This window comes from Homalodisca vitripennis, unplaced genomic scaffold, assembly GCF_021130785.1.
Source record: "Homalodisca vitripennis isolate AUS2020 unplaced genomic scaffold, UT_GWSS_2.1 ScUCBcl_120;HRSCAF=1255, whole genome shotgun sequence".
In the NCBI taxonomy this organism is placed as follows: Eukaryota; Metazoa; Arthropoda; class Insecta; order Hemiptera; family Cicadellidae; genus Homalodisca; species Homalodisca vitripennis.
The window spans coordinates 64,508-91,005 of NW_025776261.1; the positions used below are offsets into that span (position 1 = coordinate 64,508).

General features: G+C 34.6%; 1 protein-coding gene across 1 annotated transcript; it reads right to left on the reverse strand.

Moving 5' to 3' along the window:
- Nucleotides 1-21,708: 21,708 nt before the first annotated feature.
- On the reverse strand, nucleotides 21,709-24,666 carry LOC124370387. The gene is made up of 2 exons (XM_046828671.1): nucleotides 24,011-24,666; nucleotides 21,709-22,829 (listed from the first exon to the last, which is right to left on the reverse strand). The coding sequence occupies exons 1-2, from the start codon at nucleotides 24,138-24,140 to the stop codon at nucleotides 21,979-21,981; spliced, it is 981 nt and encodes a 326-aa protein (XP_046684627.1). The 5' UTR covers nucleotides 24,141-24,666; the 3' UTR covers nucleotides 21,709-21,978.
- Nucleotides 24,667-26,498: the final 1,832 nt, after the last annotated feature.

Below are 26,498 nucleotides of genomic sequence, written 5' to 3' on the forward strand. Positions count from 1 at the left end.
ATCAGTCTTCTTATTGATAGGCCTATTCTCCGCCAACCAAACCATAATTTGAATAGCCTTATGATCTGACAACAAAGGTTCAAAAATATGCAGCTCGTAATTTTTAGGGCAGAGGTCAGTAATAACATTGTCCAAACAGGCTTCTCCACGAGTAGGCAAATTATTTACACAAAACAAATTATATTGCCGGAGACAGTTCAAAAAGTCATTTACACTAGGTTTTGAGGTGTTTCGGATATCAAAGTCAGCATTAATATCTCCACAAATTATTACTTTACATTTAGGCCTAAGTCTGATTAAAAATCTCAGAAGTTGATCTAACTTGTCCAGAAAGACATTTACTTTACCTTCAGGGGAACGGTACAGAGAAATAATAATGACATTTAATTCAATCAGCCTGATAGCACACACCCTCAAAATGTAATTCTTCACAAAATTTATTTACGTTCAATTTCTCAGTGACAAATTTATTAGATAAAAGTATACTTACTCCTCCTCTTATATGTGTCACACGGCAGTATGCACTACCAACCAAATAGTCATCGGGTACATTATAAGTCACTTCATTATCCCGTAACCAATGTTCACTGAGGCACACAATATTAAAATTATCAGATTTTAAAATCTCTTCAAGCTGTTCAACTTTTTTATGCAAACCTTGAATATTAATATAAAATATTTTTAAGTTAGGCAAGTTCAAACATTCCAAATCAGTCATGTTGACCATGTCCGGGCTTAGGCCTATGTCCTTTCTAATGGTATCATTAGCTGCTCGTTTAAAGATTCAGCCTGTGTCCGCCTCTTGGTTAGAAACTTAGTAACATAAATATTTTTAGGCCAAAAACTTGAATGATAGATTTCATTATAGAGGCTACTTGGTACTCCAACTTTAAATGAACTATATTCTTGAGGAAACTTTGAAGTTAATTTTTCCACAATATAGTCAGCTTCCTTCTTATCTTTAATATATTTCTCTAAGTCTTTAGATTCAATATGTGGACGTAGCCTAGATACAAATAGAAAAAGTTTCTTCTCTGCTACGGATAAATTATCATCGGCCGCTGTGCCAGTGATACATTTTTTTTACCATTAGACCCATTTCTAGTTTTATCTGATATAGTTTGGCCTCTGCTGCCTGAATTAGGTTTAACCTGAATAGACCCAGTAACATTTGTACTAGGCCTAGACCTCCTGTTTGACCTACTGTTAACTTCTAGCCACTCACCATCTTCCTCCTTATAAGCTAACGCAGAGCTTAACTTAGGTGTACTAGTTAAATCAACTAGCCCATCAGTAAATTGTATTCTTTTATTATAATTACAATTCAAACTATGCCCAACTGCATCAGTCCTAGGTTTAGCTATGGATACAGGCTGACTATGTTTTCCAGGAACTAGGCATAGTTCAGATAAGTCTTTACTTACCAAATTGCCACTAGTTAAATTATTCTTTAATTTATTTGCATAAGAGTCCTTATTGTCCAAATTTAATACAATATCCGTGATGGCTTCCGATTGGTTTTTAATAGCTGCTTTAAGCATCTCATTTTCATTAGTCAATCTACCAAGCTCAGAAGTTATAGCCTTCTGATTGTTTGTAATACTTAAAATTTCATCGGTTAATATTCGAATTTGACTTGAACAAGTCAAACTTTCGTCATTAGTACTATGGTGATTAACCTCCAAAGCAGCTTCACTATTGATTGTACAAGTTGCTGACTCCATAACCTCTCGGCACTTTTGGCATACGAACACTGCTTTGCCTAATAACTTCAAGAAGAGTGTAAATTCTTCGTCGGATATATCAACACAAGCTATATGGTACCACGATTTACAAACTCCATAACAAAAATATAGATTTATTTCTTTTTGTAACGTTTTTAGAGCACGAACGACACTTCGTTTGATTTTTACCGCCGGCCATCTTGTATCAAGGTAAGCCGTGCAGGAGCGCGGTATCTAGTGGAAGGGGAGAGTCACGTGGAACGCATGGAGAGAGAGATAGAGAGAGAGAGAGAGTTTCCCCCCCTCTCTCACTCTCTCAGTAGCAGAAATGGCTCAGATACCTACACTTGTAGACTTGTGTGCTGCGAGGTATTGTGAGATCTATGATACAAAACGTACTTTGATTGATAAATCAATACATTTACCGAGACGTATTTTTGACCAATTATTAAAGGTGCACGTGGTACATCATGTTTTTTGAATTCATCTATTTTGACTCAGAAAGGAAATTGGGCCCATATGAAAAACAAATTCCTGTGTTGCGTATGCAAAAAGTGGCTGTATTCAGTAACCATTACTTTCCTGACCCGAACAATTCATGCCAATGTGATAACACACTCGCACTATCAAAAGGACATTCCGTTTCAACACATGGCAGTTGACAGCATAATTGTTGAATGTAGACAATTACAATGTTGACAGCATAATGCCGATTTCCTGTAGCACAACCAGGCATTCACTAGGTACACATTTAAGAGACGAAAGAATACTCTAAGGTACTACTTCTTAGATTTGATGCCATGATGGTAATGTGCTATCATTCTGTCCGCCATGTCAACTCCTCCCATAAAGGTGTTGTACTCGGATATAGCATGAGGACGAGTGATCGTTATAACTTCTTTGTTTTCCTGTCATAACGTTTCGCAGTTTCTGGGATTGCTCCAGCATAAGTAAAGGCAATATGAACTTCCATGTTATCCAACCACCTAACAACAGTTATATTGTCACTTGATGTGGTTATTGAGGAATTGTCTCGTTTTAGTAATTTGCCTGATACTAACGTCTTTGCAAAATTCTTGGTCCGGTTAAGCCTCTTTGTACCCAATACATATATTCCCTTTTCTGTTAACTGTCTCAGCAGAGGTAGTATCACAAATTAATTAACCATAAAATGGTTTTATGGTTTTTGTTATTGATGTCGTGGCACAATCTTACAACCATGTCTGCAACTGGTTTTAAGGTTGTAACAGCATGTTTCTTTCTTCCGTAGAGCTCAAAGCAATGAGCATAGCCATTTCTGCTTGCCCCTTACCCATTTTTTTTAAGAGCTGACAACGAGGACCAGTTCATTTAAAACCTCGGGTAATGAACAATCATGATTTATGTTCGTTACCAAAAATATCGTTAGCTCTTTAGTTGTGAGTTTGAAGTGTCCTTTACTATGTTGAGGAGCAAAGCTATTTTTTCGATAAGCCCATCATTGAAGAGGTGTTGAAAAACTCATAAGGAGTTGCACTAGTTATATTTACAACCTGCTGTCCGAGAAAGGAGGAAGCACAATTTTTATCCTCTACCACAAATTGGTTGTCCTTACCAGCTTCCCAAGTAACATCAGCAAGTGGAATAGGTCCATCATTCTCAATGATTTCATCAGGGGGAGGTAAGCGTAGCATAGGTGCTGCCACTGGTTGAGGTACTGAAGCCGGCCCCGGTTGATCATAAAAATTAGCTAGCCCATCATTTTCAGGAACATTTTGTAAAAACCGGGTAAATTTGAGGAAGATCTTTTGGTATTTCAATACCTTCTAAAATAGTCTGTTGGGCAACATCAACTTCAAATAGTTCGTCCTGATAAACTACACTCCTCATCCTCTGACCCAGATGGAATAACATTCTCAAGTAATTCCAAGTATTCGGCAATATCACTATCATCCAAGACAGAAGTATAAATTTTTTACAGAAGTAAATGACAAAACCTGGGCATTAGATGGACATGGTTGGTTGGCATAATATGATGTGCTGGGTTGAGATTCTTGGTGATGCTGAGACTCTTCCGTTTCCCTAATGGTGGCATCATCTCTAGGCCTACCTTCTTCGACCTCACATTGGCCCACTTCTACAATAGAGCTATTCAATAGACGGTCGGTTACTGAAGAACATAGAAAGTCTTCTTCAGTAAATATATTTTTATTGCATTCCCATATTCCAGTAGAGCGAAATCCTGCCTGTATGTTTGATGGTGTTGCCGCTTTTGGCAATGCTGTTCTCACTATAGTTGGGATGTCATAAATAGAGACTGTGTTTCCAGGATGACATTTCATTCACCCACACATAGCATCGTTGAATAATTTCTTAAATGGACCAAAAACAGAGACGTTGAGTGGTTGAAGTCTGTTTGTTGTGTGGGGAGGAAACGACAGCAGAGTAATGCCATTCTCTTTGCAATAGTCAAGAACGTCTATATGCAGATGAGCACTATGGTTGTCGGACAACACCAATACTGGTGATTCTTTTGAGCAACTAACCTTTTTGACAAAATGTTTCATGTAAAACAAAAAGTCAGGGCCTGTAATCCAACCGCTTGGATTAGCAGTGCCACAGCAACCTACTGGTCCATCACGTACAAAATGATCCTTGTAAAACTTTCTAGGGAATACAAACATTGGAGGAACTGAATTGTCCTCTGCATTTACAGCTAGAACCATAGTCACATTAGTCCCTCTCTCGGCTGAAGTCATACCTCCAACTCTTTCCTCGCCTTTCTGTGCGATAATTTTCACCGGTATTTGAACAGTTCCAGTCCCTGTCTCGTCAATATTCCAAATGTCATTAGCTGTAAATTTGTTTTGATTCAACACTAACTGCAGGTTTTGAAAAAACAGATCGACATTATGTTTGTTGAAGCTTGTACTACGACCTAAGCTGGTGGCCTCAGGAACTCGAATGGAAACATTTTCGTTGCGCTGCTTAAACTTTGTAAACCAATCATTACTGGCTTGCCTATTAGCAACCCAATTCTCAGGGACAGCAACTTTGTTGGCAATAGCAAATTCAAAAGCTATATTTCTCAATTCTTTTGGGCTGATACCATAAAATATTTTCGCTGCCTGAAAAGCATAATCAGAGAGTTGTTTTTCTTGTTCAGCCGAAAATATCAGTCTAGGTTTTTTGTACCCCATATTAACACATTTATCTAGGTTACTCTCTTGTTTCTTAATAAACCTAAGTAATGACATTCGGTTAACACAATGTTTTTCAGCTGCTTGTCTTAAGCTGTATGTTCCAGATTTTACATCTAACGACGCTGACTCGTAGATCTTTATATCACACTGACCACGGGTTGTTTTCCTTTTGTAATTTATCACCATTATCTGCAATCTGCAACAAACCCAATAAAAACACGCATTATTATACATTGGGGCATGTTGTGACATGTGATTTGTACAATATATGTTATGATATATATATATACAGCATATCATATATATATATATATATATATATATATATATATATATATATGTTTTGTGTATGATATGCTTCTTTCAGTTAAAAAAATTAACTAGTAAAAACAGAAAACGTAACCCATGGATAATTGAGGAATTGATAAACTTAGTGAATAGGAAGAAACTACTTGTATAAATTGTATATTACTAACAAAATGAATATAAATTTAAAATCCCAGTATCATGAGATGTCCAAACTAGTAAACAGTACAATAAAAAAATGTTAACTAAACTCCTATTCATCGTTAATAGAAAATAATTATGGAAACACTAGATATTACTGGAAAATTGTGAAAAATATAATGAAAAAAGATACAGTGAAATTTACTAATATACAGTGTAATGGTAAAGATGTAGAGGTGGCAGGCAATGAGGTTTTTGTTGCTAATTGTTTTAATGATTTTTTTGTTAATGTGACATCAAAGCTAAATCAAGATGCATTTGGCTATGATTTATTTTAAACGACTTTCACAATAGTTCGGCTGTATTTGAAAATTTTTTGGTAACATAAAACTTAGTTCTTGAGGTTGAAATGAAATATGCCTTTATTCGAGAGGCGGAGTTAGGGCTATTTAGCTCTCTCTACCACTCAACCTCACATAATATACACATATATATATATATATATATATATATATATATATATATATATATATCGCTACCCCAGAGCAACAGTGGGACATGTACCGAACACCCTACTTTCGGGAATCAGCGATCAAAGTTTTTCATGTTAGATGATAGCAGTTTACTTCTTAAACATTTGCCTAATTGAAACTAAAAAAATTACCAAAGTGTCATCTGATACATCTTTAAACAATTTTGCAACAGTTACTTGTAATTAGTAACTCAATTAAAGACATAAAAAATATAAAATAAGACCTGGCACGGATGTCCCACTGTAGCACTAATAAATCATACTTTTCCAAATCCATGTCTCAAGTATAATCTTTACACTATTATTTAGAACAATTAATTTTAATGATAATAAATAATGATGAAATAAAACAATGTTTTTTAATATTTTTTTATTTACATTTTTAGAACCTTTGTACATACAACTTTAAAAAAGTATTAAATTTATCAAAAGAACATTGTTTTAATCATCTTCATCACTGCTATTCTGGGCTATTGAAATGACCTTCTTTGAGCTTTGTAAATTACAATAAAATTGGTGATGTGCTTTAGGAATTAAGTTTGCTGAACACAATGATAATAGATCCTTTTTCTTATTATCTGAAATATGAGGTGCTTCGGTATAAGCTTTCTTCAAAACTAACTCCTTTGCACTCTTTCTAGATTTTTTTCTTGTGTCAATTTCTTTGAAATGTTCGTCTTTATAAGATGTCTTGTAAAACAATGAATATTCATTTTCTTTTCTAACTTCTACTACCTTTACATCGTTCCATGTACATTTCTCATCATCTTTGTTTACAGAAAAATTTTTGGCTATGTCTTCAGAAAGCTTCTTCCAATCGTAGAAGTCTAGAGTTTCCATTTCTTTTACATTATACGGTTCCCCTGACTTTTTGGAGGTCCTAATAAGCATGGATATTTCACTAGGAATAAAAATTGGACCACTTTTCAAAATTCTTTGTTTTTCTCTTTCAATGCAGGAATGAATACTGTCTGCTTCATTTTCCGTATGACCGACTATTAGATATTTATGTGTAATACTTTCAATATGCATGGTTTTAATGCAAAATAGGTACATAGCAAAGACATACTTGTTCTTATTTTGTGATACAGTGTTATCACTGTAAAATATTAAATTCTTCTTGTCCTTACAGTGTTCCTTAATAAATTCATAAACGCAGCTTGCAATTTCTACACCACCTCGGTTTGCAATACCTTCGTGCCATAAATAACAATAACCTTTTCTTTGTGAAGTATCCTTATTAGAAATGTCAGCTATTGTAAAATTGTAAGCATTCAATTTAGACTTGTAATAAAATAGTGATGCTTTACCCTGTGGCAATTGGAAGACTGCCTCTAAATCGTACACTGCTAACATCAGGTTTTTGTCACTAGCACATTTTTCCTTATCCTTTTCTTTCTCCATTCTGGAAAGTGAAACTTCTTCTCTGTGCTTTTTCAGATGATCTTCCTTTTCTATTTTTTCTTCATCGTTCAAGAGTTTGTACTCCTCGCATTTTACACATAAATCCTTCTTTGGCTTAAAAAAACTTATATTAAACTTGGTATTAAAAATTGATTCATACAAATGTTTTTTTACGTAGTTCAAACCTTTAGTCTTGTTTTCTTCTTCATACATCCTATACATCATTGATAAGTTTAACCCACCTTCCAAGTACTCCTTATTAGTTCTTGCCCTACAGTAATGGGATTCAATCCGTGGGAAATTATTTATGTGTTCCATTACTGAATTTACTAATGTATCTTCAGTTTTCTTCTGTTTCCCATGCTTTCCTCTTAAGTCTCCTCCTGTAAAACCATTAACATCACTCTTTTTCATGACAGTAGATATAAAATTGTTAGAAATAGCAAATGTAGATTTAAACATTAATTTACAAACTCGCTCTCTTCTACCATCTATCTCAAGATAAAACGATGCATTGCGTTTACGACCTGTACGTGGTCGCTCATTATTGTTACCGGAAAAAGAAATGAGTTTTGATATGTAATCTCTTTTTCTAGTAATGTCACACAGATTGTAAAATTTATCAAAGATTGTCTTTCTACATGCATTTGAAAATTTCAAATTACACTTTAAAATGCATTTGTTAGTACATGATACGCCTAAAACCTTAGGTCCATGATCTTTACCAAGTCTCGATACATACGCCAAACCAGAATTAACTTTCTTTTTCTTTATATTTCGTGACCAGTTTTCCACGTTCCTTAAACGCTTTCTGGTTAACTTTTTATTTAGGCCTATCGTGTTTTCCCTTAGATTTTCATCTGACTGCACGTTAGGTAAATCTTGCTGGAGGGTTCCATTAATTGCACTACTGTCAAATTCTGAGCTTGGTACATATTCTGGATCTCTGTCACTGTCATAAAAAAGATCATCGACTAAATTTAAATCATCCAGGTTTTCATCATTTTGGTAATCTAATTCATTGTCTACTTGCAATGGTTGTAAAACTGTTAAGTCTGTACTTCTCAAACTGTATTCAGGATCATTTTTACTGGGGCAGGTTATTTGTTCAGTAGGTGTTGATTGATCAACGGAGCTGTTGCTTAGAATAAATTCATCTAGTTCTGCTAATCCGAGCACATTGTCTCCTTGTATGGATACTATAGTATTGCCTGGTTGCTTATCTATACACTGCACAGCACATTTACCAGGTATTTCAGGCATTGTCTCACTTTGCTCAAAAGTCTCCATAACGATAGAATCACCACCATCCAGTGCTCCTGGTATAATTTCATCATCTGAAACATAAAATGGAATTAGGTCCTTTTAAACGTAACTGAATAAAATATCATTAAATTATCAAACCTGCTTAATTCAATTGTAGTTGTCGTTAACAGTTACACAATAGGTTACAGAAATTATTTTAATTTGTAATGAAAAGTATAATCCGCCTGAAACTAGTTTAAAATAAGTTGTAACTGTGGGACTTGGTTAAGCTGATAGCGTAGGTCTTCAATAATTTTAGCTAATACTTTTTACAAGTATAACGGGAACTGTATAGTGAGCGTTCTTAATAGGATTTATCAAAATAATCGATTATCTAGATTAATTGCGAGTCTCATAATATAAGGTTTAGGCCTAACATTCTGCACAGTTATTCTTAGCATACATCTCTAATTCCTTTTCACAGTCACCATCACCGGGATGAAGGTCGTTAAATTATATCCAATATCCTATTCTTCTAGATAGATAGCCATGATGTGTAGGAGAGGGATATTTGATAGTATCCTATTTAAGGCGTACTATAGCTAAGGTCATCAATACTTAAATAATGCAGTGTAAATAATCAAATTCCCAATATTTTAAGCCTAGATCAGCTACCATATTTTGTTTTTATGCGTGTGTAGCCGATCTAACACATTCTTAATTCTAAATTAAAATCTAAATAAAGTTATATTATTTTAGGTTATGTATCAGCTATAAGTAAAAGGTCAAAGCACTTACCTTTCACAAGTCTGACTTTTGTTTCTTCAATATCAGCCAACTTTTTGGAATTATTAATTATTTTTAATGTTCTGGAAGAAAACATTGCACAAATTGTGCTAAGAAAACACTTTTATCATAAGAATAAACTAAACAGTATGAACTTAACCTTATCTCAACACCAAAACAGCTGGTGTAATATTGGGACAACTTCAGTACACTGAAGACAGAAACAAAGGAATAAAAGAGCAACACTGGGATAACTCAGATATCCCACTGTTTCACTATAATATAATGGAAAAACAACTAAGTGTTACACCAGGATATCTTTTATATTGCTTTAATTGTTAGATATCTTGGGAAACCCACTGTAGCACTGAAATCTACATCTCCAATAGAATCAAAACCTATCATAACCTCAAAACACTAAAAATCTCAGATGTCCCACTGTTGCACTGAGGTAGCGATATATATACATATTTACATTTAATGACCTTAAAACTATAACAAATTACATTTTAAATTAAAATTTAAAATTAACTAAAATATATACTACTATGTAATAATTAAAAATCAAATTTATCAGCTTAATATGTAGAAAAAATTCAAACAAAGATAAATTAACACTTAAATTAACAATGTACTTTTTAAAGAATTTCTTGTTATTGCTACATTCATTCTTTCAAACACACAGCCTGACCACAAGCACGCCACGAGCACCGCCACCCGTCACCCTACAGACCGCCCAGCAACAAGTCCCTGACCCCCGCCTCAAAACGAGCTCGACCTTCTATAATACGGATATTATCAGGAAGAGAGTTCCAGAAAATTAAAAATAAAAAAACAGGTTGTTATTAAAATGTAAAATAAAAGAAGCTGTTGTATTGATAGCATGGACATTGTAACAGTAAAGAACAATATTGATATTTCTTTACCAATTCTGCATCACATTTTTTCTAAGTAACTTGCTCAAAATGTTTTTCCTGATACATTTAAAATAGCTTGTGTTATACCAACCTTCAAACATGTAAGCACAACCGAATTTTCATAATATCGCCCTATATCCCTCATCAATACTCTAGTTAAAATATTTGAAACCTTAATTAAGAATCAGCTTTTGGATTACTTGGTGTCCAGGTCTATATTTTCTCCATATCAGTTTGGATTTTTTCCAAATAAGGGGACTGACTTGGCCATACAAAACCAAGTTCAGTGCATAGCAGAATCTGTTGACAAGAATGAATTCACTGCAGCTGTCTACCTTGATTTTCAGAATGGTTTTTACCTGGTCGAGATAAAAGGTTTGAAACCTATGGCATAGCTGGAAATGCATTGGCTTGGTTAAATTCTTTTTACAGAAAAAGAAAGCAACTTGTAAAAGTGAACAAATATGTTAGCAATACGTTAGAGTTGAGGCACGGAGTGGCTCAGGGCAGTGTTATAGGACCAATAATGCTTAATTTATTCATAAATGAGCTGCTGAAAATTTAATTAAACTCAAAGATTTTTACTTATGCAGATGACACTGCAGTGGTATGCTCTGCATACCATAAAAGTAGGTTAAGATATCTAATTTAAAATGATCTTGAAAAGCTTTCGCAATGGTTGTCAAACAACAAACTCCTAATAAATGTTAATAAATAAAAATGTATACTCTTTTTTTATAAAAATATGTCTTGTGGATCTCTGCAAAAAGAAAATAAGTTTTATTGTCATAATCACCTATGTATCTATGGTTGCAACTGTGATGTAATAGAAATAGTGGATGTAGCGTTTTTAAAGCTACATTGATTTATTTTTTTTTATTAAAACTTAAATTAAATGAAACTTTTGGGATCGAAATATTGGGATTTAATTTTAGATTAGATTGTGAAAAGTCAGGGTAAAAACGAACATGTAATCCTTTGGCAAGTTAGTACTGGTAGTTTTAAATTGTTAGGAAGGCAGGTTGACTACCTTGAATTGTTAAGAATTGTCTTGTTGTGACTATTGTTCTCCTTGTTTGATACAGCTGGACTAATAAGAGAACACTGCGGATGTCCTGTAAAGTTGATTGGAAAGGGAAGTATTTAAGCGCCCGCTCATAATTTTCGCCCTTCTTTTGGTCATTTTAGTGAGTTAAGTTGTATTACAGTGCGCCGTGTTTCTTTTTTATCCGCGAGGGATTTTGAGGTTAGCACCAAATTTATTGTACGTCTTATTGAAATAGTCTTCCTGATCTGATATTAAATTAATTTTGTTGTCTTTTTATAGGAAAAAATTAAATTCATGGAAACTACAGAGCAATCTGCATAATTAATTCTCGATGAACAATAGAGCATAATAAAATCATACAAGTTACAGTTGATTCAATCTTGCAAGAAAGTTGAATTAAAATTGAACTTTGATAACTTTAATTGAAACATGGAAAATTTGAAAGTTGGAAAATTAGTAATTTATTAATATTTAGCTGGAACTGTTTTATTGTGAATTATTAATTGGAAATTAATTGAACATTAATAATTGTTTGAGAGTTGTAATCTGAATTGCAGAGACTTGAAAGTTAAGGTTCAACTAGTGTAAAGGGAAGTTTAAATTTTTATTTTTTGAATTGTGAGTGTACTTAGAAGTGAACATTTTTATTTTAGTTATTTCCAAGTGGTATTAGATTTTTATTTTAAAACTTTATTATTTTATTTTAGTAGAGAGTTCTGATTTTTAGTTTGATATATTTGATTAAGGGTGCGCTCTACCACAGGCCAGAAATCGATGTTTCAAAAATCCGCTTGGAGCGCTGGCAAAATCGGTTGTAGGGAGGACAATGAGTAGTTGCTGTGGAAGGGATCGGAACTTACCGAGCGCCTCCGACATTTGCCGAGCGGGGGACCCAAACCAGGTGCTCGACGTCCGACTCACACACGCGCTGGAGCAAACAACTTCGTTTTTAACAGGGATGGGGTAGTAGGCCTTTCACTCTTCAGCCACTTTACCCACGCCACATGCGAATAAAGCAGACTATGCTTTATTCACATTAGTCTGCCCCTATATGCTGACAGTAAATGGACACAAAGATACACATGAAAACTATCGCTAAACATATCTAAAATATTGTAGTATAATTTAGGTAAAACATAAGTAAAATATTATAGAAAAAATCAGACTGGGAGTGGCTTCCTTCAAATATTACATGTGAATAACATTACATGACACTTTCACTTTTATTACAGTACATGTTTTAGATTTGTTAAGACTGCGATGTACCACAGGCCAGAGATCACAGTATCGGGTCTACAGAGCATCTCAGTTATTTGCCGAAAGAAAATGCGTTCGGTGGCGTACGGCTTGTAACAACGCACTCGCGCCACGTAATGTGGAGATCGGCTAAATCAGTATGAAACTGTAACCGGTACTTTTCCTACCGTTACTCGTTGGTACAACATACTTTTATTATTATGCAAAAAAACGTTTTAGTAAAATAAATTTTTGTTAATTTAAATTCTGTCTACTGAAATATTTGAAAACGAACAGAAACGTAATCATTCCAGTGATATTGTCAGGTAAGAGTGTCTACCAATCTGTTATACGTGGAAAAACTGGGCAAGGCAGGAATTGTTATGAAAACCATAGAAAATTTAAATAATTTTAATTTTATCAACAAAACTAACATAATTTTATTACTTCTTTGATACATAATGTAAACCCACACATTTTATTGTAAATATAATCATTCTTTCATTTTTTTAGAATTATCAGATCACATAAGATTTTTAAGACTAACTAACCACGCAAGAAAGAAGCAACAGTATATTAAAAAATTACATATTTTATGAGCTCAGTTCATATATTTACGACTTAATACACACAGCTACATGTCACTCTCTGTGCGTCTGCCAAATTAGAATGTAATTATAACTTTGTAACAACAATAAACTTTACAGAATTGAACAATAGTAACATACCAAAATTCAGCAACAAAAAACAAAGTCACAACAAGACATTAAAATTACAATCAAGTAAAATATCACAAGATCTACATGAGAGAAATTACAGTTTTTACTTAGCAAATTGTATAGGATAAAAATTTACCTGAGTATATTACACTGAGTATATAGTCTAACTCCAAAAATTAGGTCTAAAATGAATTATTTTCAGTTTTTCTAAAAAAACCGTGTTTTTGTACGTAAATCTGTAATGGAGTTCAATGCGCATTTCCATCACAAAACCCGTAAATAAAGTGCATATCAGCGTATTCTCCAGTAGTGAACTCCATGGCAGCCTACACTTGACTAAATTGAGCAGAAAAATAGTTTATTGGAGGTAGAAGTAATTCATGCGGACACTGGTCTTACAAAACAAGATAAGGAATGAATGTACAATACTGGTGAAAGTGATAAGATAAGGAATTCAAACATTGATAAAGGATGTGACCATTAATCCGTAACTAGCGTCCACAAAATTATTTTAAACTGCTTTACTTTTTTGTAATCTTCAATTCCTTGTTTTATGAGGCATTTTATAAAACATAAAAATTAAGTACAGTTTTTATTCTTGTGTACAGGGTGTGGTAAAAAGATGGGGTTCAATGATATTTCAGTTTTTCTTAAACTTAGCAACTTTGCCATTTGAATCGACCTGAAGCTTAATTTTCTTTTCTTACCGTTTGAACCAATAACTTTTTCAAATTGAAAATTTAATGGAGAATCTAAAAATGAGTAAAAATGAGTAGTTTGCTCACATACTTTGCTAAGAAATATCATATTTACGTACAAAAACACGGGTTTTTTTAGAAAAACTGAAAATAATTCATTTAAGAACTAATTTTTGGAGTTAGACTTTTTATAACCACCATTGTATCACATTTACATTGCATTATAACCCAAAAGATTTTGTCACACCTAGAGCCACTCACCCTGTATACTGGATTAGATGCAAAATGAATTAAATGTCTCTAACATCTTTCTTCAACTTTTGGAAACAACACATTTTAGTTATAAAAATACGATTTCTATTACCCTCATTACCTCAATACACCTATTACCTGTCTCTCACAGGGAGCCCTCGAGGGTATCTTGGATCAACTAGTTCTGGCAATATGCATTTGTAGTAAAAAGTTAAAAGTGGAATTTTAATTTAAAATGTTTTAATTCATTTATTTTGTAATTGGTAATAGCTGCTCATGTAATGAGATTTGTTTAACAATCAAATGAAGCAATCATACATTAAGTCAAATAAAAACTATTATAGTTAGACTATAATATTGCACTAAAAAAATACCTCATAATGAGATATGTCACTCATATTTTGAAAATATTGACATTAATCAATAATTTATTGTTCCCCAGGAGGTAGAGGTAGTTGTTACACGTTACGAATTTATTGTTACGGAAAGAGTTCGCCAACACTATTTCGGTGATATGAAGATGTACGTATATGAGAGCTTCCACACGACACGATCATTCATAGCATGGGCGTTCAACGGTGGCGCGTATGTAGTGTTTCGTCCATGGCCGTTGGAAAGACCCGGCGCCGCGCGGTCCTTTGACACCGCCGCCCGTGAGCTCAGTGGCGCCTGTGATCCTATGCGATCCTATCCTTACACACTGATCGGATGACGAATAAATAAAAATATTGTAGTTCATACTTTATACATACTTACTTTATACATACTTGTTCATAATACATTATTATTTAAAAACAAAATATTTACTACAATTTTTCATTTGTGCAAGATAGGAACTTGATTATTAATGTTTGAATAGATATTATAAATCAACAAACTGAAGGAACACCAACACTGAAAGGCCGCACGTTATAACCTAGCGAAAGCGGGTGAGGGGAAATATCCAGCAGGTAGTGGTAGGAGAGTTGCCTACAGTTTCCGGCTGTAGCCGCCACGCGCGCCACCTACAGAGCGTTGAATATCGCTTGCAGACCTTGCATGTCTGCCTTATTGTACCTTAACTTCAGAACTTTTTAATAATCCGTTTACAGTTTTACTCTTACTATATTCCAATCTACGAATGTCTGTATTTTATTCTTTAATACAAATTCGCGTTTTTATTTTATGAAACGTTGAAAATACCCTTTTTTAAAAAACTTTCCACTTGATGTGCAGCTTAAGTTGAATCAAAATTGAAATTTCAAAAACTAATGCACGTATACAAATATTTAGTTACTTAAATAACATCAATATGTTTGTAATAGCTCAAAAAATGAACCTACAATAAGGCAGATTCAAAACCCTTGCATCAGCGTTCACCAGAGTGGTAGAGCGCAGCCTTAATATTTTTATTTCTTGCCAAAGGAACTTTTTGATTTACTAAACGGTTTGTCAATTCTTTGTGGAAAATAGAGTGATGAACATTCTGAAACGTTGAACTTATTAATTTGCCAGTTTAAAATAAATCCTTTGTTTTTATTTAGAACTGTGATTTTTATTTTAGACAAACCTGATAATATTTAATAGTTAACCAATTTAGTAATAAATTGTACTGAATATTCACTAGGAGCTTACTAATCGAAAAATATTTTATATCGTCTTGGATGTCTCATTGATAATTGAAATATTAATACTCTGGAATATTAATATCTACAATGCAAGTCGTTATAGTGGATAATGTAAAATACTTAGGTCTAACTATTGATAGAGATCTAAAATGAGGAGCAAACATTCAAACCGTGTTTTCTACTTCATATACAACTTTACAAGAGAGGCAAAAACATGTAAAAAATGAACAATGAAAAAAACTACTTATTCTTATTGATTTACATTTGTTAAGGCTTATTATTAGTAATGTCAATCATGTAGAAGATATTCGATTAATAAACAGCTTTAAAAAAGCGTTTAAAATTTGGAGAAACCACGTTTTGACTGAACTCAATGGAGAAAACCTGTTTTGAACGTTAAGGTCTAGGATAAAGCAGGTTTTGAATAATACGTCCTTCTTCTTTTGTAATGTTATGGGATGTGTAGTGTATTTAGTGATAAATACTAAGTTGGTAATGTACCCATAGCAATATTTAATGTCTGCACCATTTATGTTGGCAGTATGTATTGTCAGGCGATGTCTCATACGATGTGGTCTGATACGAATAAAGAATGCTCATAGGCTGCTCTCCTGTGACGACGCCACTACCCTACAACCAACGGTCCAAGCTGGCTAGCCAGCAGTCCACCACCAGACACCGTCATGTAAACCTCCGTGTCCCGTCCGTTCCTTTATGAGCGGTCTTAGGGCAATGGTACTCTAAAATGTAACGTCTTATTATTTATCCCGACCCATATAGTGTACAGTGACGACCCGCATATCTTACAGGTTGACTAAGGGGAAGAGTTTGTAAAACATGCCGCTTGACAACCGCGACACTTATACCCTTTTTAAGCAACACTATACCAGATTGTTCACTTTGTTCTTCGAACCTAAAGTTTTTGAATCCTTTAACTTTAACATGTGCCTTCTCTTTTTGTAAAACTAACCGTTTTACTTCTGAAATGTATGGAAAGTAATGAAAATAAACACTAAGGGATTTTGTGTCTAGTAGTTTCCAAACTGCCCCTAAAACTGTTATATCACCAATGGTTTTGTAGGTTTCATAGTACTGTTCTTTTGATATTATCATAACATGTATTTTTAGTATCTTCTCAACACGACCAAAAACATGGTCAGCTGGAAGGAAACTGTGTCCTCTAACAGGAAAGAATAACAATATTTTTCAATGCTTGAGTTGGATGTGTACAAGTAATGTAAAAGCATTTGAAGATTTATATTGTTCTTATTTTGGGAAATACACCCATCACTGAAGAGCCTCACAGTTTTTTTACCTTCAAAGTTCATTTTGCTTAAGTGGGAATAAAGAGAAGATGATATTTCTGTGCTGCCTTTACCACCCAACTCCACCGTCTATGTGTAGAGTGTGGGATTCACTCCATCCAAGTTAGTTATACACAAACTATAAAAGTTGAATTGCCTCAAGTATGCATCTTGAATGTTACTTTTAGGCAGCTGCTGAATTTGCTGTACTTTGCCAACTGTAATATATAATGCCGGGTCCACACCAAACCAACAAAACAAAAACTCCAACCAAATCAGCAACACAACAAAACTGCAAGTTTTCGAAAACAGGAACTAATTGTCAACTGCTGTCCACATTGAAAACAAAAATCAGTCAACTTTGTGATTCCGATAGAAAAATGTGGCGAGCTCGAAATTTGGAATTACAAAGGAACAATGAATTATTTATTATGGCAGCTGGTTTTCTATTCCTAAACCAAAAAAAGAAAAAACGTTTTTGGGTTAGGCCGAGCTTGAAGAACCGACAAAAAAACTATGTTGAGGAAACTCTATTGGAAGATTTAAGAAAAGACGATAGAGGTATTAGTGGAGAAATGCGATGCAGCTTCAAAAACTTTTTAAGAATGACCAGTTACTGATCTTGAAAATCTAATAGAAATCATTGGACCCTCGATACAGAAGAAAAATACAAATTTTCGAAATGCCATTAGTGTAACAGAACGTTTTAGTGATTACTTTAAGATTTTTGGCAACTGGGGAGTATTACCAGAGTCTGATGTATCTTTTCAAAGTATCCAAACAGGCAATTATCAGTAATAATTCCAGAAACCTGCGATGCTCTCATAAGTGCCCTAAATACATATGTCAAGGTAAAATTTAACATTATTAATAGGTAGCTGTTAAAAAAAAAAAAAACTGATTTTTTTAAAATAACTTTTATTTGGAATGTATCTGAAAATTACATTGTATGACTGAGCTGATTCATTTGTTGTTATCCGCGTAGCTGGCCAGGATTCATCAATCTGGGTGGTATGTTGATTCGATGAGCAAGACGGACTAGTCAGTATCTCGTAGGTTTGAACGCTGGGTGGGTTTGAATAAGGTTGTATGCCGCCTGGATTTGAGTAGGGGTTTTCCAACGCTAAGGGTACTTGCGCAAGACCGAATGCTATCTGGACTCATATAATTGTGGTTGTTTTGTATCTGTAGAACTAGTGTGAACTGCAATTGGAGATCGAAAATGAAGGAACGGTGTCAATTGCTCTTGAGTTTCTGTGTTTTTTGGTTGGTCATATTCTCCTATTTCTGCTTTGTAGAGAAGATCATTGATCAAATGCTGCACAGTAGCTTGCGCATAAGGAGTACGAAGTTTTCGCACTTTTCTAGCAACTAGCTCACCAAATATATCAAAATCATCGGGTTGTACAGATGTTCCTTGCTGATTTTTTTTTATATACTTCTTGTAGCATTCCATAAAAACTTCTGCATTTTGCTTCTCACTAGTGGTTAGAACTCTTTTCTTTGGTGTGGTAGATTTTGCTTTTAAGCTTTTGGTGTTTTTATCAGTAATTTTCCTTTTGAGCCTGCAAAATCTTCGTAGCTTTCTTGTAATTCTCCCATATTACTTGTACTCTGGCTGACGCTAGCGGTATCATCGTCATTTGTTTCGGATTCTTTTGCCTCTTCATCACTGTCTGAATCATCTCACTTTCCTGTAAAGTAAAGAATGTAATGTTATTAAAAAACTGCATAAAAATATATTAAAAAAAATGTATATTAAAAAAAATATATAATAAGAACTTTCAATTTAAATTTAATTTGTATTTTTATTTCAGACTCCTAAAAAGTGAAGAGGAATGGGAAAAAGTTAGCGATGATTTCAACAAGATTTGGCACTTTCCACATTGCATAGGCGCAATGGACGGAAAAGCACATTGTAATCGAGGCACCTACATTCAGTGGCAGTGAATTTTTTAACTATAAAGGAACATTCAGTGTAGTTTCTTTTTGCTGTTGTTGACGCAAATTATAATTTTCTGTATGCAAAACGTTGGTTGTCAAGGACGAATCTCTGACGGAGGTGTTTTTTAAAAATACGCCATTTTACAACAAACTATTGGTTGAAGGAAAACTAAATTTGCCACAAAAACGTGTTCTTCTTGGAGAAGGGACAAAGAAAGTCCTTATGTTTTAGTCGCAGATGATGCTTTCCCCCTTAAACCATGCATTATGAAACCATATAGCGGCCATCAAGATAAGGGGTCAATAGAACGTGTCTTCAATTACCGAATTTCACGTGCTCGAAGAATAGTTGAAAATGTGTTTGGCATTTTAGCGTCTGTGTTTCGAGTGTTTCGCAAACCAATGCTGTTACAACCAGAAAAGGTAGAAAAAGTGACTTTGGGCATGCATTTGTTTGCATAATTATCTAAGGTGTGTCTTGTCGAAAAAATAAATATAATCCACCAAACAGCTTTGATGTAGAACACATATTGATAGTGGTACACTAGAAGATGGCGCATGGAGAAAAAGATCAACAAACTTTACAGTCGTTTTTTAATCTACAACAGACTGCAAGAAAAATCATCTGTAGAAGCTATGGAAATAAGAAAAAGAATTTGCTGAATATTTTATGTCTGAGCAAGGTCAAGTTCCATGGCAGTTAAAATTTTGTTAATCTATTGAGCAAAAGTACTGATTTTTTAGGGGAAAATGATTTTTTAATTGATTTAATGATTTATTATTCTAATTATTAATAACTAATAACAAGTTCCATGGCAGTTAAAATTTTTGTTAATCTATTGAGCAAAAGTACTGATTTTTAAGGATAAAATGATAGAATGTATAATGAATAAATATAAGTAAATAAATAATGCATAAATATATGTAAATTTTATATCTAATAAATAAAAAATAAATAAATAAATATCTACCTGTGTATTCGATAATCCGCCTATATTCCCACTTGGTCTTGGCTTGTTTTTATCTTTTAAGAAACTTAATAGTGAATAACCAAACCACTTCGAAACGAAAGTTTTACCAGCCTCCGGATTTTTTTCAATAACTGATAATTTCTGTATTCTCTTTGGTACTGGGTATTGATGTTTTTTATCTTTCTGTCTACTTCCTCTGAAGAAACATTACACAATATTCCTATTTCCTTTAAGGCGTCTGCCTTTTTATAACGATTTTTATAATCAGGGGTGTCGGGCATCCCATAACAATTTACTTTTCTCTATAAAGTTCGATTAATTTACATGTATTTTCAACACTCCATTTTATTGCTTTTCCCGATGAAGTCATTTTGCACACAGCACGAGACTAACTGAACCACAAATTTTAAGTTTTGTGTTTCTTCCTGTGGAAAGCGTACACACTAGACCAACAAAGTTGCCAGAAACACAAACAAAACAGCAACAGTTTGATCTTTACCGCCAGGCGACGGGAAAACAAAAAAGTTGTTGAAAACACGAACAAAACAAAATTGTTGCCGAAATGTTTCGCTTTTGTTTCAAAAATGTTGGAAACATTGAGTTGCTGTTTTGTTTTTCTTTTGTTGGTTTGGTGTGGACCCGGCATAATACCAAAGTTTTAAAAAAGAACTTGTTTCCCTTTTCCACACGTGCTTTGTATAGCACATGGAATTGTATTTTTTTGTAAACATTTTGGTTAGTAAAGATTTTTGTGAACTTTATTAACGAGACTTGTTTACTGTTCGACGAAATAATCCGGTGGAAACGGTCGGGTTATTCCCTACCAAAGCCGCCAGTGTTCTGTTGACGGAGATGTCCCTTCTGTATGGCACGTAGAAACATAGGACGTGTTATTAGTGTCCCTTTACTCTTCTAAGGGTACGCGCATAGTGAGGAGGTGAAGGTGGAGGTGTAGCTGGATGTGTAGGTGCAGGTGGAGGTACAGATGGAGGTAGCATCGTATAGTGCAGGAGGTTTTACCTCGCCGTCTAGCTCGCCGCCTCGCAGCTCTTTCCCCTCCCCAAACACGCGTCAACACAAGCAGTCGAGTGTTGTTTCTATCCATTAATCACAGTGGTAGCTTTTTTGCCTATTGCAACAATTTTCTCTGTCAGTGATGATAAGTGAAGATAGTGATGATAGCGATGATATGTCTTCAGCATGTAAGTGGTGGCTTACGGGAACGTTAAGTAATCGAACATTTAGTGCACATCCTGTTAATCAAGTGCGACAGGAACTAGGTGAATATCATCATCTTTTTCATGAACTAAAAAATTATCCTGAGAAGTTTCAAAATTATTTGCGAATGACTCCTGAAACGTTTAAGTACATATGTGAAACCATTTCTCCAAAGTTGGAGAGTTGTACAAAATACTGCAACTTGCATGTTAACCCTATCGGTCCAAAAGAACAGCTTGTACTGACTATAAGGTAAGTTACAGTACCTTCTGCCTGCAATTGCACATGTTCTGTAAGTTAAAAAGTATATGCTTTGTTAAAGATAAACAGTGTAAATTTAAAATAAAAAATATATGTATTGAAGTAAAATCAATAAAATTGTGCCAGAAATAAATTTCATATATTCTTCTGTTATTTAATTCTCGAATATGTTTGTTGTATGTAAAAATGAGTTGGTAATAAGAAAGCAATTCCAGTTCATGAAAAATACAATTTATTGGTAAAATGATAGTAACTAACAGGGATCTTTTCAAAGTAAAATACAAACGAAAGATATTAATGTACGCTACATAAAAATGCTGCAAATGTTTGAAAATGTTATAATAGTAGGCCTAACATAATCTTAAAAAATGGTATTATTAAGTAAATTGCGCAAAGGAAAAATAGTAGTACTTATAAAAAACGTAAAGAACTATTAAACTGTCATTAATTTATCGCCAGCTGAACGGCATTACAAAGACATTTTTAAAAGTGAGTGTACTCGGGAACATATGTTTCGCCGCCATCCTGGTTGTAGTTCAATGGTGAAGTCACGTCGCGGACCAGCTGTGCGAAGGTGACTGGTGATGGTGATGCCATGGTACTAGGAGAGGAACTGTCGTAGGGACTGTAGCGATGAGAGCTTGTACTGTGGTCTACTGACGTAGGTCTAGTGACAGTTGATGTTGTTGAGAATGATGATGGTGGTTCGGGTGAGTATGCCATGTCAAAAAGAATTTCTTGAACTTTCATCCTGAACAACATTTTCTTTCTAGGATTCAGGTTTTTAACATGGGGTAGCAGTGAGTTGAAGAACCCAACATCCTCGTCATTTGCCCTGTCCTCACTTTTCTGTTGCTTTAACTTCAACTTTTCTTTCTCCAACTGCACTAATTCCCGTCCAATAGCTGCTTGTGTCGTGATTCTTTTTTTAAATCCTGTTCTTGTGATCAGGTCATTCGTATTAAATCTTGGTGGCATTGCAGGGCGTGATGCATGAGATTTCTGCTGCTGGCGTGATTCACTCTCCGGCGCCGGTACTATTGTCAGATTCTCTGTGTCCAACTGTGGATTGTCAGGTTCATCACATTCTTGGCCTATCTCGGTCACTTCTTCCGACTCCTCTTCGTTTAGGTCGTGGTCTGAGTCATCTGCTATTACATCTGCAAGGTTTCCTGTTGATTTGCGGGGCAAAAACTGGTCTTTGAGAAACGCCATGCTGTCGTAATATTTCCATGTGGGTGTTTCTGGTGCTGCAGCTCCAGACTTAATTGTTTTGGAAAATTGTTTTCTGAATTCTTGCCTCAAGTTCTTCCAAATTTGCTTCACAACTTTATCTGGAACAAAACACGAAAACGTAAACGACTAATATTTTTAATATTATGTTTTTGGTTATATTGTGTTCTTTGGTTGCAGGTACTTGGCAACTGGAAGCAGTTTTAAAACTCTTGGATTTTCATTTCGAATGGGAGACAATACAGTGGGCAAAATCGTTAAGAATGTGTGCAAACTGTTATGGGAGACGTTCCAACCAGAGCATATGCCAGTTCCAACTATTGAAGATTATGAGCAAGTTGCAAAAAGATTCTATGAGATTTGGAAATTCCCACACTGTATCGGAGCGTTGGACGGTAAACACTGTCGAATAAAATGCCCAGCGCATTCAGGGTCTATGTACTTCAATTATAAGAAGACTTTTTCAATTGTTCTACAGGGTGTTGCGGATGACCATTACAAGTTTATATTTATTGATGTTGGCGGTTTCGGCAAACAAAGCGATGGGGGAACCTTGAGGGCGTCAGATTTTGGAAGGTTGTTGGAACAAAACAAATTGTGTATTCCCGAAGAAAAGTGTTTGCCTGACAGCAATATAAAAGTTCCACACGTTTTTATTGCAGATGAAGCGTATCCCTTGCGCGAGAATCTCATGAAACCTTATTCGAAAAAAGCTCTTGGGGATGCAGAAGAAGTGTATAATAAACGGCTATCAAGTGCTAGAAAAACCATTGAGTGTGCCTTTGGCATTCTGTTTGCTAAGTGGCGGATATTAAGTGGTTACATTGAAACCTTGCCTGAGACTGCAGACGATATAATAAAGGCTGCATGCGTTTTACACAATATAATCATAAACAAAGACGGATACTGCGGTGTACATGAGTCAGAACTCCTGCCTTTCCCTACTGAACTGAACTTACAACCATTGGGTAGATCTGGAAATGCTACATCTAATCGAGCCAAAGAAGTTAGAAATAGTTTCAAGGAATATTTTGTAAACAATCCGTAATCAAGATAATACTTAGTTGCAACTGTGTGTCCTTGTTTATAGTTCATTAAAGATTTCATTCGCAAGTTTCTAATTTTTACCTTATTTCAAACCTTTTACTTACTAATGTTAGATAAAAAATATATTAATTAATTAGAAAGTCTGCTATGGATACTTTTACATTACACTTTAAACTGAATATCCCACATAAAACAGCAAAGCTGGTTTAAGTTTAAATTTAAAGTTTTTAGTTACCTGTAACTTTTAGTTCTTTCGCAATTTCCTTCCATTCCTTGTCCAGAACGTGACGATTGTGATGTTGCTTGTGTCTCTTGTCCCACAAGGCTGGACGATTTTGGACAGCAATAATAATATCTTCCTTCATTTCGGATAACAGGTTATCAAAAACTAACAGAAACCAACAAGCGGAACTAAACGTTGACTTGGGTGAAAGCAGACTGAAGGGAGTGGCGGGGTGTACCGGGAGAGGGGGTTGGGGGGTGCGTGGCCTTGAGTGGACCAATCACGTTAAAGCAGCGAGCAAAGCCGCGAGCTAGGCAGCGAGGTAAATCAAACTAGTTTGTTTTCGAAAAACATCCTGCTACGCCTCCTTGTAAGTGGCGAGCTACACCTCTACCGCGACCTGCTCACCATGCGCGCACGCATTTAACCTAATGAAATTGTTTTACCTCGCCGTTAACGGCGACCTGCACCTACACCTACACCTCCACCTTCACCTCCTCACTATGCGCGTACCCTAAGAAATTCTAAGTTGTAATCCGAGTTCCAGTCCGCGGATGGTGAACGATTCATGTCGACCGGTCAGACTCCTACTTAGGGGGTACTGGCTATGCGATTCTCTTATTTGCTACAACGCCTGTGAAACATGTTCTTCACTACTAACTTGTCCTCGTCCGGATAGTATATGGCAAAGAGGGAATGGGCAAAGAAGCAAAGTGCCACAGGACCTCTTTATGATAAAAACGTAATTCGGCCCTAGGGTGCCGTATATACTGCCGTCCTAAGCCTAAAGGGCGTATCTCGAGAATGGAACAATTTCAGAAATGAGAAATTTATTAAATTATAAAACCTCACTCATATTTTTCATTTCATCTAATATTTTAAAAATTGTTATATTTAATTTAATATCTATATTTTTAAATTATACTAAAAAATGTTAAATATTAACGGTAATTATATGTTTATGAGATACGCCCTTTTGGCAAAAGATTAATCTTTTAGAAAATAAAAGTGAAAAGCATCTCTCAAAAATGTAATACTTGTTTGCTAAATTTGTATTGTATAATATCTAGTTAAATGAATTGAACCTCCAACTTTTTATTATTATAATTTAACAATATTAGGAACCTAATTTATCAATACTTTTTCTTAACTTTTCATTTTATGAAACAACACAAGGTAATGACACATCTCATTCAAACTAATAAATTTTATTTAGTACCGGTACATAATAGCAATGATAAATTCATTAAAAATAAATTCATAAGTAACTTTTTAGTTCTCATGGCTGTTTTCCCAAAACTTTAACCTATTTTTTCCATTAAGCCTCCCAAGTTGTTTTAAAATATTCTTCTTTTTCTCAACAGATATTCCACAAAACTTTATTTGCATCTCTGGTCCTGGCAACACAATTAATTTTTGTATTTGTGCACTAATAAAATCCAGCCCAATAAATTCATTTTCATCAAAATTATTTTTATACTTGATTGTTTTTTTCTCCTCTTGTAAATAACACTTCTACCACATCATGTAGGTATGGCCTCGGCTTTGTGTTGCTTAGCTTGTAGGTTTTTGAATAGTCTTTCTACTTATAGAAGTCCCTCAATTCCATTTGATATGCTTCAGTTTTTGATGATAAATTTTTCACAGCAGTAACAAAATCTTGAAAATCATACAGTTTGTTTCCCATCCTTTGCATTGATAGTTCCACTCTGTGGTGGAAAGAATCTGCTGTCATAAATTTATGACCTGGTTCAAAGTACCTAAGAACTATTTCAGATGTAATTATTTCTTCTGAATTAATAATGTACAGGAAGTAGGAAAACAGATACCAATTTTTATTTTGAGCAGTACAATTATCAAGCCAGGTAAGGCGTTTTGTGTCTCTTTTCGACAGTGCAAATTGATTAAAAGTGCTGATGAGCTTGTCCTTGCTTCTACCAAACATGCCCTCATGCCACAAGGCAGCAAAGTTTTTGCATTGTTTTTGTTTTTTGCCGACAGGTACAAAAAATTTATTACAAGTGCTGATGAGCTTCGTCCTTGCTTCTACCAAACATGCCCTCATGCCACAAGGCAGCAAAGTTTTTGCATTGTTTTTGTTTTTTGCCGACAGGTACAAAGCTCTCATTGTACAAAACAATTCTATGTGTAAATACTGCCGATTTGAACATCTCTAAACGTGGCAACATTATTACTTTTTCCATATCTGCGCAATATATATCATTATACAAGTTTTCTACTTTATTTTTATCATTTACATGCTGAGTGCGAGATTTATCAGCTCTACCTTTATGTTTTGTCCATTTTTTTTACTTATTTCACATGATTCATTTATGTTTTCTTTAGTGTGTAAGCTTTTATGAAATGAAAATTCTTCACAAGACTCACACTCTTCATGGCCTAACTTAACTATAGAAATATTCATCTTCTTTGCAACCACTCGATATTTTACATATGAACAGATATTTCCATAGTTTTGTTTAAAATCGTTATACATTGA

Bases quoted from the DNA above. Each gene is read 5' to 3' on its own strand.
- LOC124370387 (XM_046828671.1), bottom strand. From the start codon at position 24,140: ATGAAGGAAGATATTATTATTGCTGTCCAAAATCGTCCAGCCTTGTGG. The intron at 22,830-24,010 runs GTAACTAAAAAC...GTTTTGTTCCAG, and splicing joins GAAAGAACTAAAAGTTACAG to ATAAAGTTGTGAAGCAAATT.